Consider the following 18,209-nt stretch of genomic DNA (forward strand, 5'->3'; position numbering starts at 1 on the left):
TTTTTCTTGTATATTCTGTTGCTGCTTAACAGGTTTGCTAAGCCTCAGAAGAAGTTCTGTATCTTTTAAAATAAATGTAATGTATTTTTATTTGGATCTGTTACGAGCTGGAGATTTGTATTTTAAGACCATGTATTAGGCCTAAAAATTAAAAGTGTTTTTTTTTCCAGTTGACTTGTTATCTGGCTTTTAAATAAATTTGCATATTCTGTAACCAAGCATATAAAGTAATGCCCTTTTATTTTACATGACTCTCTTAGATGTGAATCCTATTTTCAGCATTCTACAGTGGCACATTCAGAAACTGACCTTCTAAAACAAGAGTATTGAAGCTCTGTCACCTATTTCTGTTTTGCCCACTGTTGAACTTCGAAGCCAGGACTTGGCTTCTCTTTTCTTTGGCATTCCACACTATCTTTATAGCAAATGTCCTGGCAAAATTCATTTGTCCAGAGCCAGCTAATTAGTGAGATACATTTTCCAGATATATGCAGAATGATGATCAAGTTCATCATTCCTTTTAGATATTCCCCCCACCCAGGCTCTTAGTTGCATTATCCTGAGATGAAATTGAGTAAGCTGCTGAAGATCCTACAACTATGTATAATGTTGTACCCTGGTTATTTAAAAAGGAAAGACTGGGCATAGGAAGGCATTATTGTTTTTAATGTAATGTTATGATTTTTGTGTTTTTATGTTGTAAACTGCCCTGTAATCTTTGGATGAAGAGTTGTATAGACATTTAATTAATATGAATAATAATAATAAATTTATAATGGACTCACTCTCTTAACACTTATGTGATTCTGAGAGCATACACAACAACAGCCACTGAATAGTAGTACTCAATATTGTATTTTAATGTGCAGTATAAGCTACTATAAATATTAATGATGCGTGTGTGGAGTAATTAATAGTGTGATCTGATAGGTGAAGTATTGGCCTCGGACTTAAGAGACCAGGATTCACATCCTTTCAGATATGAAGCTTGCTTCTGCAGATTCTCAATCTGCGGTTTAAGGTGCCTCACAGGATTGTTGTTAGGATAAATTGGATTAACCCCATATGTTCTGCCCTGAGCTCTTTGGGGGAAGGGTGAACTATGAATGTAAAAAATAAATTGCAATCTTTAAATGTCCACACACATTTTAGTTATTTTCTGTTTTATATTTTTTCTGGATAGTTATAAAGATCACAGGTTTTTATTTTGTAATAAAGGCAATCAGTTGATTTTATCACATCAGCAATCCAGAGCTTTTAATCAGGCATTACTCAAACATTAAGAATACATAAGAGCTACAGCCTCAGCCTTGATCCAACTAGCCATACAATGTTATGCAACTTTTCATTTATTTATATCCTTTTTCAGTTCACCTGATGTGCTTTACAACCTAAAATAATGTTTTATAGGCAAAATACAAAAGGAAAAAGGGAAGAGAAGGGGGATGGCAAATACTGATATTGATTGTGAACAATGCTACATAAAGGTCAGAGGTGGAATGGCCCAGTGCAGGAGATGATTTTGGAAGAGGAGCAGCCAAATAGCTGTCAGTCCCAGCCAGGCTAGTAGATGAGGTCTTGTTCTCCCACAGAAATTGCTGGATGAAATGACTGCTGATGGGCAGCCTTTTTAGAATCACCAACTTTATTCAGCAGTCCTCTGCCTAAACTGACTGATTATGATTATATCCCATCTTTTCTAAAAGTCAATATAGTTTTAACGTTATCTGCCCTTTTTTCTAGTAAAAATGTACATTGACTGCTGCTCTTTCAATGCATAGTTTTTACTGTGAAATTGTTAATCTGCTTCCTCTAGGACAGAACTTTCCAAACCCTGTGTCGCAACACATTAGTATGTTGACTTCAGTGTGGGGGTATGTCACGTCATGTTGGACCAACCAGCCGATCTCCAGTCTTTTTACCTGAGGAGAATTACTATTCCCCCTCTGCTGAAGCAGCTGAAGCCTCTCTGGTGCAGAGCGGCACAACCCTTTCCTGCCCAGCCTGCCCATCTCTGCCAGCTGCACCACAGTGCACTCTGCCCTTGCTGCGCCTCCTTCAGCCGTTGCCACCCCTATCAGGGCTCTGTGCATGCCAGGTGGAATCTGGTGTGTGAGAGGGAGGGGAGAGCAGCAAGGGCATACAGGCGACGAAGAGCCCATTTAGCACCAGCCTTGGCCTGCACACCTTTCCATCCGCAGCAAACAGGCAGGTGATCTGTGCTGCCAGCTCCAGAGGGCTTAATTCCTGTAGGTCAGCACTGCCATTTAAAAACAAACATCTACAGGGGCCAATTTAAAGATCTGACAGTTTCGAACCTTCTTAACACTTTCCTCCCTTGAAATCAGCCCTTTTGCAAATGACTTGCTCCCTGGCTGAACTTGATGGTTGCAGAGAAATGAGATTCCATATCTGCATCCTCCATTGAAGTCCAGTCCCCCCCCACACACACTACTCTCTGAAAAGCAGCAACAAATCCTCCCCTTTTTTGGAATTATTTACTCACATTTCCTCCGAATCTACCAACCCCCCTCCCAACAATACTACTCCTAGGAAATCCCAAAGCCATTTTTTTTTATTTCTCCCCAGAATAGCTAGAACAGAATAGGAAGGTGTTAGTATTTAACCCCCCCCCCCAAAAAAAAATACTCTCTGTGAGACCTGGGCCTCTCTAGGCAGTGGGGCAGTTTCTAGGTTTAACCCTTGAAGCACCTCACCTGAGAGAGGAGAGAGACAACTTATTTCCAGGTTTGCAGCAAACAAAGCAAAGCAAAACGCACAACTCTGTGCTTTATTCTTCCAGCACAAAAGCAGGCACCAAGGTTGCAATCCAAGTAGCAAGGCTGCTGGGGCAGCAGCGTGGAGGATATAGCAGCCATTCGATCCCAGGGTAGGATCGAGGGGCGCGTAGTTATGCCTTTCTTGTGCTGCCCTCCCCAGATCCAAAGCTTGCAAGGCAGCTCAGGGAGGATGGTGTGGGGATGCGGCAACCACCCTGAGACCTCTGGGTATAGGACAGTACAGTGGTACCTCGGGTTAAGAACTTAATTCGTTCTGGAGGTCTGTTCTTAACCTGAAACTGTTCTTAACCTGAAGCACCACTTTAGCTAATGGGGCCTCGCGCTGCCGCCACGCCGCCACCGCATGATTTCTGTTCTCATCCTGAAGCAAAGTTCTTAACCCAAGGTATTATTTCTGGGTTAGCAGAGCCTGTAACCTGAAGCGTCTGTAACCCAAGGTACTACTGTATATAAATTCAATAAATAATTATTATTATAAAATTATGTGTTTTTCAGTCAGGGTGCATGGCTGCCATGTTCCCGCACCATACCCCCCCAAGTGGCCTTAGAAGGCCTGGATCCAGGGATGGTGGTGTGAGGATGCTGCAACAACAATGTGGCAGGGGACTGAGTGCACACACCCGCACCCTGGGCAGCTTGCAGACATGCGCTGCCAGTGGAGAGCACCTCTGGTTGCAAAATGATGCATGTCTAAAAAGTGTGTCACCAACATGAAAAGTTTGGAAAGCACTGCTCTAGGAGGTAGCTGTTGGTGCATTAGAACAATGTGGTAGTGGTAAAATTGCTACAGTCATACCTCAAGTTGCGTCCGCTTCAGGTTACATGTTTTTGTGTTGCGTCCCACAGTAACCCGGAATTACCGGAACGGGTTACTTCCGGGTTTCTCCGCTCGCGCATGCACAGAAGCACTAAATTGTCAGTTCATGTTGCAGGCGTGCCTCCGGAACGGATCCCGTCCGTAACACAAGGTTCCACTGTAAATGGTTTAGGTAGTCTGTGATTAGAATCATTATATTGTACATGGTAGTTTCAAAAGCAATAGATATGCTAGCCTATGCAAGAATAGCATGCTTAGTGTTCAAAATATAGTATACCAAGTACTGGGAATATGAGATGCCATTGCAATGGTACCAAAATATTGACAACTTTCATATCCTTGGCTACACCCTTATGATTCCTGACTGCAGAAGACCAAAGAGCCTTTTTATAAGATAACGGAAAGAAATTTTCTTTAGTTGTTTCATGTGTTACTTCCTTAATTCTATGATGGTCTTAACTTTTTAATGTGTAGTGTAAGGCACTCTGTGGGGCTGCCTATCAGGTAAGCATTCCTACATGATATGTGGAAGAAGAAGTTATGTAGCAATGGTATTTTGGGAGGCATCTCAGCATCAAGTGTAATATGTAGTTTCACTCTATGGTTCCCTATGCCCTTTCCCTCTTTATTCTCTTGCTACAGCTTAATGAATTTTACAGTATGAATGGACAGATTCCAGGCTTGTAGAATCACCTCACTGTGGGTGAAGAACTGGTGGCTTTGTTTAGAGCATGTTGTGTTGTCTTCATTTTTTGCTCCCCATCTCTGCAAAGTATTAGGAGGTATAACATTCAAAACTACAATTGTGTTATAGAAAACTACTGCCACTGTTTACTGCTGTATTTAGCCACTGTTTAATGTTGCATTTAGTGCTGAGTGTTTAATATTTACATTATCACTAGAATATGTATTTAAATTGTACTTTGGCCTGATGTTTGACAAATGTATATGCATCCTACCCCCTAATAATAATAATAATAATAATAATGATAATAATAATAATAATATATTACACCACTGGAGGGAGGCAGCAATGTGACATCAGCTCCAGGTTTTGAAGTTGTAAATATTGGCAAACACAATAGCTACATTTAGGAAATGCTGCTTATAGCATATAATGTAGACAGACATCTTTGTCCTGAGTGTCTCCAGTAATAGAGTGGCAAAGCAAGCATAAGAAAAACTGAAATCTAGCCAGTAAATAAGCAATTCAGTATCTGAAATGTTTTGATTTCAGTATTTTGATACAGTAGATCGCTCCATTGTGACTCTGACAATTCTATAAATTGTCCAATTTCCAGTCTGTTGGAATGTCAGGTGAGCCAGAGTTAACTGTTCTTAATCACACACACACACAGCTGCTTTAGAATAGTTTTGAGGTTGTTCTGGGATCTATCTGGATTTTTGCAAAGCTCTCCTGCAAAACTTTGTACAGGAAGCTCAAGGGGTCTTCAACTTTTCTAACACTCAAAATTGAAATCTGTTATTTTTCTACTCTGGGAAGTGATTGCTACAAGCACTTGTTGAATAGTGCCTATGGCATTTCAGATGCAACTTTTTTTCTGCAGTACCCTATGATATTGTGACCTTTATTTGTTAGCTCTTAGAAAAATAGACAAGGTATCATTCTAGCTCATTCCACTAACCTTTACAAGGAAGACAAGGCAAGCCCCTCCTAACACTTCCTGAATTTCTTTTGTTTTCGTTTTGAAATTAATTTATATCTATGCTTCAGACTATAACTCTTTCCTAATTGCTTAGGAAGGACACTCAGCAAATTATTATTCACTTATGAAAGACATAACAATACCAGTGCTTTATACCAACTCCTGTTTTATTTGTTGTGCTTGACCTAATGCTTTAAATAGCTTAGATACCAAGATAGCTATGAAAATGCCTCATTCGGTTTTGTCAATATATTTCAATGGTTTATATCCTGTATTTGAACATAAAGATATCCATGGTAGTCAATACCATAGTCTCTCAAGATTGTCTCACATTTGCCAGCAGCTGCCAAGCAAGTGCCTTAGAAGTGTGGAGGAGCTCTGACTAGCTTACAGCTTATACTGATTTGCCATTTGTGAGCCAGATGTTCTGTGTGAGTGTGGCCTGTCCACAAGTCCATTGATAGTCTTCTGAGGCAGCTGCCAGCAAGTATTAATTAGCCATCAAATTCACTGAGAACTCTTAACACCATTCTGTGAATTGCATTTGGAGCAAGTAAAAGCACACAGGTCTCCTTGGTGGATGTGCCACAATTTATAAAGCAACTTCCTTTGCATATGTTGGTTTGGAGGGCAGGGACACAGTGGTGCTGTTGACTTAAGAATTCCAGTCCTTTTCCAGGTATTTTGTCTACTGGACTATCAGTTTTGAGTATATGTATCTGGTATTGGGATCTTGAAATAGGAGAGGTATTCTGGTGGTGTACAGGTCACCCCGCTACCTAACAGAAGAGGAAGTCTGGGTGTATTGGGTGTTCAGGATGCCCTCCCCAACCAGTGCAGAGTAACTTGAACACTCATACCAAAGCCCGCCTAGCAGTGGGTGCTCTGGCTTTTATCTGGCATGATTAGCTTGGGTGTATTGCTTATATTTATTTATATAAAATGTAGCCCATCTTTCCACCTGCCAAAAGAATTCCAAGGTGACTGACAATAAGACAAAATTTGTACGCCACAAACAAGCATTTTATTTTCTAAGAGAGAGAGGTGACTTCACGGGTGATGATGTAACATGGGTGGAAAGCCTTGTTGGACTCCAGCTCCCATCAGCACAAGCCAGCGGAGCCAATTGTGATACTCTCTCCCACCAGCAGAATCAATCTCCACCCTTCAAGCCTTCAGATCACCTCTCTGAGGGAGGCTGGGATGGTGGTGATAAGGAAAGAGGGCCTTTTCAGTTGTGCTTCCCCATTTGCGGAATGCACTCCACAGCAAGTTCTGCCTTCATCGACATCTTTTTCACTTCTCTTTCCTCCCTGCTTTTGATAGACCAAGATGTTGTTATTTTGTTACTAGTATGCTGCCAAAGCTTCCTGTGGCTGTTAGACGGGTTGGTTTATTTTGTTTTTATGCAATAATGTATTTATATTTATGCTTTAAATTTGTTGCAAGTTGCTTGGAGACATTTGAGTAACAAGAGACTAACAAGTCTTCTTCTTCATCCTCGGACCTCAGCTATCATTGCAGGTGCTCTGGCTATTCAAACTGCTGTTCTTCAAAGGTTTGATATTTTGCACCAGGTAGGATGACAATGATTTATACCAGGGTTCCCCAAATTTGGGTCTCCATCTGTTTTTGGACCACAATTTCCATCATCCACCCATTGGTCCTGCTAGCGAGGGATGATGGGAGTGTTTCCAACAACAGTTTGGAAACCCAGGTTTAGGAAACACTGATCTATTGGTAGGGAACGTTTCCCATACCTATAAGTATGGTTAGACTGGCAAAATGCTGTGGTTCTCCCACTGCTATATGGTTGTGTACTTCTATAGTTGAAAGGCCGTTTTTAATAGAAGTATTCAGAGCTGAGGGACAGTGCAACCAGCAGCTGACATGCAATGTGTATTCAGAGAGCATCTGAGAATCACTGAAGCATCAGAAGTTGGTTGCACAGGTCAGGTTGAATTATTTTAAAGAGGAGTAGCTGTTGTTCATTAAATTTAATAAAAATAATAACTCTGGTTACATCTTCAAGACATACTTACACTTTGAAAAGGGAGAAAAAACATGTATTATTTTTAATGAGATGTTTGATAAAGAAGGACAACAAAAATTCTCAACTCAGAATACTGAACTACTCAGTGGCTACTTGGTTGCAATAACTACAGAGAAAAGGAAATCTATGAGAAGGCGTTTATCATTATTGATTCTGAGATCAAAAGCCCTTCAGTTTGAGAAGACCTAACTACAAATTCACTCATGCAGTGAAAACCATGGAAGCTGAAAGCTAATGCACTTGCCATAAGTTCCTCTCCACAAATGCAATAAACAGATTCAACAGTCTCACATATTGTGTCCATTTACAACTTTTTCCAGTCTTCCACTGGAAAATGGAAGCAGTATTTCTAAAATCTCTTCCTAGTTGCAGATTTGTGCCTCAGTGCTTTTCATGACATTCAGTGTTTTCTTATTTCTTATTATTTATTAATTTTGTATACCACCTTTCATCCGTAGATCTCAGGAGGTTCACAACATAAAAATACAAGAAAAGCACACAAAAGACACAATAAAAACCAGAACAAAAAACCCCACCAACAATAGCACCCTCCCCGCCCCCAGTCTCTCCCACAAACACATTTTAAAGGGTATAGGAATGTTTTCACCTGGCACCTAAAGGTGCATAATGAAGGCACCAGTCACAAGCTCCCAGAGAGAATTCCACAAATGGGGAGCCACTGCAGAAAAGGCCTGCTTGTGTTGCTGCCCTCAAGACCTCTTGTGGAGGAGGCACATGAAGGAGGGTCTCAGATGATGATTGCAGGATTTGGGTAGATTCATATGGAGAGAGGCAGTCCTTGAGGTACTGCGGTCCTGATCCATTTAAGGCTTTATAGGAAAATCAGCACTGTGAATTGGGTCTGGAAATTAATTGGCAGTCAGTGCAGTTGGGCCATGATTGCTGTAATATGCTCAAGCCGCCTTGTTCCAGTGTGCAACCTGACCACTGAATTCTGCACCAGGTAAAGTTTCCAAACCATCTTCAGAGGTAGCAAAGCATCCAGAAGTACCCCCAACCTTTGTATCTGCTCCTTCAGATGGGGCTACACACCCCCATCAAGAGCAAGCAACTTCCCATCCATCCTGTCTAGGGAACCATCCGCTAACAGTGCCTCGGTCTTATCTGAATTGAGCTTCAGTTTCTTGGCTCTCATACAGTACATTACCGAAGCAAGACAATGGTCCACATCCACTGCCACACCTGCAGATATAAAGGAAAAGTAGAGCTGTGTGTCATCAGCATATTGCTGACAACATACTCCAGACTTCTGGATATCAGGACAGTGCCTGTCTGTTTACCTTATGTTTCTCCTTTGGTTGCAGATTACAGTGGTACCTTGGGTTACAGATGCTTCAGGTTACAGACACTTCAGGTTACAGACACTTCAGGTTACAGACTGTTTTAACCCAGAAGTAGTACCTCAGGTTAAGAACTTTGCTTCAGGATGAGAACAGAAACCACGCTGCGGCAGCTGGAGGCCCCATTAGCTAAAGTGGTACCTCAGGTTAAGAACAGTTTCAGGTTAAGAACGGACCTCCAGAACAAATTAAGTTCTTAACCCGAGGTACCACTGTATTATTATTGTATTACCTTTACTATTTTTTGTTAGGAGCTTCCCAGAGTGGCTGGGGCAACTCAGTCAGATGGGCAGCATATAATTATTGTTGTTGTTGTTGTTTAGTCATTTAGTCGTGTCCGACTCTTCATGACCCCATGGACCAGAGCACGCCAGGCACTTCTGTCTTCCACTGTCTCCCGCAGTTTGGTCAAACTCATGCTGGTAGCTTTGAGAACACTATCCAACCATCTCATCCTCTGTCGTCCCCTTCTCCTTGTGCCCTCCATCTTTCCCAACATCAGGGTCTTTTCCAGGGAGTCTTCTCTTCTCATGAGGTGGCCAAAGTATTGGAGCCTCAGCTTCAGGATTTGTCCTTCCAGTGAGCACTCAGGGCTGATTTCCTTAAGAATGGATAGGTTTGATCTTCTTGCAGTCCATGGGAGTCTCAAGAGTCTCCTCCAGCACCATAATTCAAAAGCATCAATTCTTCGGCGATCGGCCTTCTTTATGGTCCAGCTTTCACTTCCATACATCACTACTGAGAAAACCATATTTTTTACTATACGGACCTTTGTTGGCAAGGTGATGTCTCTACTTTATTATTATTATTATTATTATTATTATTATTATTATTTATTAAAGACAAAGCGGTGTAGCCATATTGGTCTGTGGTTTCTCCTATTCTTTTTACAGTTTAGATTGTAATTTCAGTTTAATGTTACTTGAAGTCCGGTACACCACAGTAATAGTACAAAGTATGTGGAGCAGAGTGATGACTCGTATATTGCTGGTGTTGACCTATAAAGCATTACATGGCTCAGGACCTTAAAGATTGCCTCTCTCTGACTTAGACCCTGTGCCTGTCATCTGAGGCCCTTCTCTGTGTCCCCCTTCCCAGAGTGTTTGGAAGGTAGCAACAAGAGAATGTGCCTTTTCTGTGGTGGCTTCCTGATTGGAGCATGCTCTCCCCAGAGAGGTTCACCTGGTGTGTGTTTTGCGAGGAGAGGAGAATTGGGGTTGAGTGAAGTGCAGCAACAAATATTGATGTGCCTAATGCTAATCCCACTCCCAAAAACTTTACAGTCTTAAAGGGACCATTTGCAACTTAAACTAGGAATTGCCGAAGGGTTTTGGGAGTCCTGGGCAGGAGAGTCATTAAAGTTATAAAAGCAAGTCAGGCATAACATTTCACTTAATTTTATACATGAAGCTTTTGTCTTCTGGGTTTCTGGGGGGTTTTCCTGTTGTTATTCTGTCTCTCACAGCTACAATAAGCCTACCATTAAAATTATGGACTGGTCATTTCTTTGTCAGAGGGCAAACGGGCAAATTTAGCAGGGGATCAAATACTCCCCCCCCCCTCACTTTATGTAATGCTCTTACATAAACAAAAATAAGGTGGAAGGGAGGACCTAAAAAGCATATGGCATGATTTTATGGTAAGAGGAACATATGATGAATTGGTGATAGCCTGTTCACTGATAAATAATGGTACAGTGATTAAGTGATTTAAGAGTCAATATTCTGCTACCCTGTTTAATGAAATGAACTTTTTAAAGACTTATTTGAAGCAAAATCCTCAATCAAATCACTGTTATTCAAACCTTTGCTAGTTTTATGTTCAATTGAAATCAGTACAAATCCTGCTGGGTGTTCTTGTGACATAGAAAAGCACATATCATTTATTATTATTTTTTATCAATTTGAACTTTGAAATTATCCATTTGATGGGTAGGTTGACAAAAGTATGGGTTTTCCTACTGATTCTACATAAAAACGTACAAGGTTGGTGAGATAAGGCAAGCTTTCATGTTTCACAACAACCTTCATAAAACAAAAAGTATTCTGAACAAAGAGTCAGTGCTTTGACTTGTAATTGTAAAGATAGTATTCAGAATTCTTTAAAATAGACTATGCTCACTATAAAGCTTTGTCTCATTGTGATGTAAACTATGCAAATTACAGACTGGGGAAAATTTGGAGAAAAAATGTTTGCTTATCAGTTGAAATAGATTTCTGAGAGATAATGCATGAGCTCTTATTAAGACAATGGAATCTTGCAAAGCTGTAAAAAAATCTTTACTGGCATCCTTACTTGTATATGTATGTAGTTTAGGATCTTTTGTAAGGCTTACAATTCCATCTGCTGACTATATCTCTCTGCTGCTTGCTTTGTTCAGTGAACACTGACTTTGGTTGTTAACAGTACTTATCAAGAATAGTTTCTCCTAGTTTTCTTCACTATAATTTCTTAACAGTAGGTTGTCTGACTTTGGATCACATTCTTTGCCAATATACTGCCATATGAATTCTGTCACTATCTTTGAATTCTGCAGGAAAGTCATTTCTGATGACAATTCCTGCTTGGAATGAAAGAAAATTGAGTAGCCCTCATTTGTAGGTTTGCATAAATCTGTAGAAACCATTTTCCAATAATGGCTGTTAACCAACATTCTGCAATACCTATTTCATGAACCATGACCCCTATATCCATAAAATGCATATCAAACTATAAGTATTGGGATATTTCAATAAGAGTAAACATAATAATAGAATCCTAGAACTGTAGAGTTGGAAGGGACCACGAGGATCATCTAGTTTAACCGCCTGCAATGCAGGAATCTTTTGCCCAGTATGGCAATGACTCTGAGATTAATCTTAATCTCATGACTCTAAGAGTCTCATGTTCTACCAAGTGACAATGCTGTTGTATTATAGCTAGAAAAGAATAAGGAGCTGTGAATGTGCACTTCAAAACAAGCTTTGGGCCACCACAAATGATCTCCAGGAGAGTGTCCTCTAGTGTCCTCTATGAGATTACACTGAAACATACCTGGCCCAGTGTTTTGTTTTGGCATAGGGTACTCTAATTCCTTATTCTAATCTACATATTGTAGCTGTCATTAGCATGGAGAAGCCATGCTTGATGGTGTCAGATGCCCAAATGACTTCCCTAGACTGATGCCAACCATGTTATCTACTCATTTTTTTTCCATTCCAGACTATGACTTCTCTGTCATCTAAACAGATATTGCTGTCAGTAATTACTCTCCTGCAGAAGACTGTTAGAAGGACAGGAGTATATAATGCGCCTAGAGTGGTATCACAGTTCACAGTACTCCATTCATACAACAGCTACTTCACTAGCAGGAGTTTCATTCTTAGTGTACCACACTAGCTGAACCTAGTGGTTGGACTTCAGTGGAACAGCTCCCATTCCTGGGCGACCACAGTCCGCCATTGATGAAGACACCATCTGCCAAGTGGAGGCCACCATTTTGGAGGATCACTGCATAACTGTTCGCCAACTAGCTGCAGATGTCAAGATCAGTGTGGGCTCTGTAGAAAAAATCATCCATGACCATTTGCACAAGGGAACGTTGTCCGCGTCATGGGTTCCCTGGCTGTTGATGCCTTTCCAGAAGCAGGAACGAGTCACATGCTCACGGGCTCTTTTGGCCATGTGTCACAAAAACCATGATGACTTCTTCACCAGACCTCAATTAGGACAAAACATGGGTCCATCATTATGAGTCAGACTGAATCCTAGTCCAAACAATGGAAGCACTCTGCCTCACCACCTCAAATGTAGGCACGTGTTCAACCGTCAGTGGGCAAGGTCATGCTCACGGTCTTTTGGGACCAGCGTGGAGTAGTGATAATGGATTCCCTGGCCAAGGGTACCACAATTACCAGGACATACTACACTTCACTGCTGCAGAATTGCGGGAGGGCATAAAAATCGAGAGGCATGGTATGCTGACCAAAGGTGTCTGCCTCCTGCAGGATAACGTCCCAGTTCATAACTCACATGTTGCTCAGACAGAAGCACGGTTCTGTGGCTATGAAATCCTTCCTCACCCCCCTTATCCTCCCAACCTCGCACCATCGGACTTCCACCTCTTTCCAACCATGAAGTTATTTTTGAAGGTCAAGCTTTTTCCAGACGATGAAATGCTGATTTCTGAGGTCAAGTTGTGGCTTCTGTCACAACCTGCCAACCTCTACAGACGAGGTCTTCACAGCTACATAAAGTGATGGGAGAAGTGTTTGGCTCTTGCTGGTAGCAATGTAGAGACTAATAACTGCCCAGTTTCGTTTGTCTCAGTCCACGGGAAGTACGTCAGGGGAAATCTTTAATGAATGCCCCTTGTAGTTACACCTTTATCCTGCTTGTCATTCAGAATTCAAGGTTGTGAACATTGGGTTCCTTATGGTCTCTCATCAAGGCACTGACCAGATTCAGACTTTAGCAAAGTGGTTGCAACACGTGTGATTGGGTCAGTAGTGTATGTGCATGTGTGTATATATAATATGCTTTTCTTTTTGCCTAGTTTGTCCATTGAATCTTGTTTTGTGGGCATGTTTGAGTTTAATTCCTATTACAGCTGCTACGTTATTCAAGCATGGTACTGTATTAGTCTTGAGATATTGTAGGAGAGAAGAGATTTGATTATTATTGCATTAGGAAATTGAGATCATTGATTGTCTTGTTTGCCTTTAGCATGCATATCATAAAGACTGCAACTTCTCTGGAGCTTACTAGTGGGGAAGCAATATGCATAGTTGACTGGATGATTTATTTGATAATTTTGCTGGTTGTGCTGGTAGTCACTTTGGCTTAATAACAAGCACTGAGAGAACTATAGAGGAGTCTTGACTCCTGTTAATTTGTTAAACCTAATATGATTATTCGGGCTGAGAACAGGGAAAAAAACCTTCAGATTTTATTAATAACTTGTTGACTGGGTTTGATTTGTCTGTATCTCTGGCCTCATCACATAAGCCTAGAATCTGCTTTACCTTCATTTTAAAAAACCGCATGAGCACAATCCAACCCATTCCAGCCTGCAGCACCTGCAAGAAGGGGTCCACATAAGATTGAATCAAGCTCTTTTCTCCCTTTGCCCCTTTCTCACCAATTCTCCCATATGTGGATAAACATCTCTCATATCTGGATCCACTCTTCAAGTGAAGCCTTACTTGCGTATATATCCCATAATAGGTGATGGTGACTAGCAGTATTGCTCCATTTGTTTATGCTTGCACACAGCAAGAACTGATGAGAGGGAGGGAAAGATTCTATTGAGGAGCCTTTCCCACAAGTACTGTGGTGAGAACTTTATGCACAGGAGGAATTGTTGTGTTCCATGTCTCTAGACGCTTTATGAAACCTTGTAAAATGTGTGAACAGATGTCAATTCCAGCAGGGCTTTCTGTAGTCTAAATAGGGCATTGCACAGTTCTTCCTACTGTGCCATGTAGAGAAGAGCTGAGTTCCTTGATCCAGCTGGTCATTTGAATCTAGCTTTTTAGTTGTCTTTTTAGTCTACCAAGTTTCCCATTGTGCACTGTTTTCTGCACTTGCTTAGAGGTCAAAAGATGATGTTTTGCTCTATTCTAGCTCTTGCTGCTCTCTGCAGGACAGAGTGGTAACTCCATGGTCCAGTGCCACATCAGGCCCAAGCCCCTAGTTAATCAGTGCCTTCCAAAGGTGGTACTTCTTCATCTTGTGAAAGCTTCCCCTCCTCAATTTGCTTGGCACTGTTGCTAGGTCAGGGGTGCTTAAGAAAGAGCACTCGTTCTTGTTTCCTGCACAGTCAGTAACACCTCCACCCTGGTGCTGCGCAAGAGAAAGAAGGGATGCCTTTAGAATGTATTCTCTGTAGCACTCAACAGGTGTGCATGCTTAGAAGAAACACTGTGCTTACTCTTCCCAGATCATTCTGTGGAGAACCTCTCCCACCACCACCACCACCACAGAGCTCTGATGAGAGTGAGTGGAAACCCTGTCTTTTATTCTTCAGAGGTGGTTCTGTGAAGAGCAAAATACAGCATTTCCCCCGGCTGTGAACAGAGTGTTGTGTGCCTGTGTTCATGCTTCTGCCTGCATATGTGTGTGTACATGTATAAGTCTGAAACGGCCAGATGTGTGGATTTGTGTGTGTGTGTTGAGTGTGCATGTGCACTAGGGCTGGGCAAGATCTGGTTTTCAAGATTGTGATATATCACCAGCTAACAATTGCAGTATAGTGATATATCACAATGTCTGAAATAAGGAGGGGTGGCTAGGCTATGGAGGGAGGGGAGGGAACAGGAGGAGCGACCGGGAGGAAGGAGGCAGCCTGCTTACTCAGTCGCAGGCAGGCAGGCAGGCGACCACCTTCTTAGGCTCTCTCTGCTGAGGCCATCACTCTTATTAAAAGAACCTCACACAGTCCTTCCCAAGGCTTATCTATTCTGTGTGTGATCATCGCCTGACATGGCAGCTGGGCTGGAGGGAAGAAGGAGCAACCAGGAGGAAGGGAGGAAGAAGGAGCCTGTTTGTTCTGGTGAAGGCAGGCAGACAGGTGGGCACCTTCTTGGGAACCCTCTGCTGCCATGGGTGAGCACCATGATATATTCCTAGCTCAAAAAAATTGAAACTGTTATCGCGATCTGAACCTCAAGTGGGTTTCAGTGTATTGAAATACCACCCAGCCCTAATGTGCACAGGTGTGTGGTCCTCAGAGTAGTCCTTCCCTTTCATGAATGTCCATCTGAAAAATTATTTGAAGTTGTTCTCAAGAGCAGTGTTTTCTTCTGGAAATGGTGTTATATGCATTAACTACTTCTAAATGTCAGTGATATTGAAATGTAGCTATTTTAGAACGGTTCCATCTTTAATAAACCCTAAAGTGATCATTAAATTGCTTAATAAGCTTTATCTGACAATTGTTGTTTCCAGCTATATATAGCTCTAAAGCCAATCCTTTGGCAGTAGAATGTTTAACTAGCTTTGGGCTATAGAATGCTTAACAGGCTTTAAGGCTGATTTTATTTTTGCAAGAGCTTTAAGACTACATACAGTGAATATGCATTTCTCTTCCAAAGAAACCTTCATAAGAATTTTAGAAACCATAACAAAATTTTGCATATAGTCTTAAGCGCCCATGTTGCCTAAATTTATAAAATAAACTAATGCTGTCAATATGTATATATATTTAGTCCTGTAAAAAAAGGATTCTGTAAAAGAACTTTGAAGTTTTACAGGATCACTTTATGGACTACTGTCTTCCTTCACAGAAGTAAGACTTTTGTGGGAGGAAAGCATATATGCTACAAGTGTACCTTCACATGAGATGAGCACAGTTACCTGGTATGTACAAGACGGCAAGCCAAGCTATGGCATACTGAGACTGCACAAGCATGTGGGATCTCTGAGATGAGCTGATGGCCACTTTTTCTCTCCCTAGTCCCTTTTAGTGCTGTGCCATGCTTAGCATGTCATTCAAACTGGGACTCACAGTTCAGTTCTCTCCTCACTAACCATAAGCTGCAGCCAAGGTTTGTTCTTGAGTGATTTGGCTAATGAAGTAGGGACAAAGTCCTTTGCTTCAACTATCCCAATTTTCATTGGTTGTAATACTTCCAGAGGTCTTCTTTGTTCAGATATATCTATACTGAAATTTCTATATGTTATTATTATGACAGATTAACATTGGCTAGACTTAAAGCATTTGTTTCTTTTGGCATTACGCAAAAAAGCACAGAGTGGAATAAGAAAGTATGTTTTTATTATTTTACATGAAAAATCTGTGTGGGGTTGAATTGTAAACAGATGATCAGCCAAGTGATGTGAGTCCTTTGGCTTAATATTTTAATATTTTGTTTGTAAGTACAGTGATACCTCTGGTTGTGAACAGGATTCATTCCAGAGCCCCGTTCGCAACATGAGCAGAACGCAACCCGCATCTGCGTGTGTGCAGGTTGCGATTCACTGCTTTTGCGCATGCGCGTGATGTCATTTTGCGCATTTGTGCATGCGTGAGCGGCGAAACCCGGAAGTAATCCTTTCCGGTACTTCCAGGTCACCGTGGGACGCAACCTGAAATCGCGCAACCTGAAGCAAACATAACAAGAAGTATGACTGTAATACAATAACTCCTCTGAAGATTGATATAATAGAATAAAATTATTTACACAAGTTTAGGTGATACTTCTGTGTTTCAAGTTTAAATACTTGCTGGGGGAAGGAAAATACAAATATATTGCAATACAATAGTGCACTTGAAAATTGAGACATTTAAGTGAATGAAAGTTGGTGTGCACATTCAGAATAACATTTTGTGTTTCAGTTCTAAAGCCCATTTGAAGCCCCAGATTTGTTTTTGGGGGGGCAGGAGAGATATAAAATGCAATGTAATATCTGACTCCTATACCTGTTTTTAAAGGGAGGATAAGCAGCTTTCTAGACAGAGATATTGAAATGAACGTTGACTTTATTTATGTTATTTATGTTACTTACTTTTTATTTATTGGATTGTTATATTGCCCTTCATGCAACAATCACAAGGTGGTTCACAACACAAAAATAAAAAATAAAATAATACTTTATATGTGCTTCCAAGCAGTTATATGCCTGCTTCTGTAAATGCCTACTCTTCATGGGCCAGTTTTGGTATGTCTCATTTGGGGATAGCTCTACAGGTATAAGTGAAAAGACTATTTGATTCTTACCTTGTAAAAGGGATTTCTGATGCCTGAAGTGATGTCTCACATAGCAGTCATGTGTAACTGGTGCCCATGGCATTTCCTGAAAATGTGCCCACTCGTCCAAAAAGGTTGGCAACCCTTGCTGTAGAGTCATACCCAAAAGATTTTTAGTGCCTTCTATGCTGGTGTTAATTCCACAAACATAAGCTTTGGCAAAACTGACTAAAACCAATGTAATAACCATAAGTAATATTTAGAATGAAGGGTTTTTCCTGTAAATGACTAAATATCACTGTAAACCTCTCAAAATTTCATGTTAGTAGTAGTTAATCAGATCAAAAAGAAAAGAAAAGCTATGTGTGAACTATTTTGGAGCTTACACTCGATTAACCATGGGTTATCTTCTTTTCTAGGGGTCCATTCAGTGTTGTGCGGCGATGTATCAACAGAGAGACGGGGCAACAGTTTGCTGTGAAGATTGTCGATGTAGCAAAGTTCACCTCAAGTCCAGGATTAAGTACAGAAGGTGAAAATCAGTGGCTATCTTTCCTTCCTTCCTTTTTTTTTTTTGGTTGTACAGTATTCTACACACACAGAGAGAGAGAGAGAGAGAGAGAGAGAGAGAGCTCAGTTGGTTAGCATGTGGTGCTATTAATGCCAAGGTTGCAGGTTTGATCCCTGTATGGGACAGCTGTATATTCCTACATTGCAGAGGATTGGACTAGATGATTCTCAGGGTCCCTTCCAATTCTTCAATTCTATGTTCAAATCTCTAGTCTCCTTTTGCTGTTTCTGTGATCCAGGGGCTCAATGTAAACTTCAACAGTGTGCAGCA

General features: G+C 41.1%; 1 protein-coding gene across 21 annotated transcripts in view; it reads left to right on the forward strand.

The window, feature by feature from the left end:
- Window positions 1-18,209, forward strand: part of CASK (calcium/calmodulin dependent serine protein kinase) — a 118,103-nt gene that overhangs the window by 13,443 nt on the left and 86,451 nt on the right. For all 21 annotated transcript variants that reach the window (XM_083437282.1, XM_083437289.1, XM_083437294.1 and 18 more), the window contains one exon: window positions 17,788-17,900. In XM_083437282.1, the coding sequence (XP_083293408.1) occupies window positions 17,788-17,900 (113 nt within the window). The remainder of the gene's footprint in view (window positions 1-17,787; window positions 17,901-18,209) is intronic.

The sequence above is a fragment of the Podarcis tiliguerta genome (assembly GCF_965153285.1).
Source record: "Podarcis tiliguerta genome assembly, chromosome: 4".
NCBI lineage: Eukaryota > Metazoa > Chordata > Lepidosauria > Squamata > Lacertidae > Podarcis > Podarcis tiliguerta.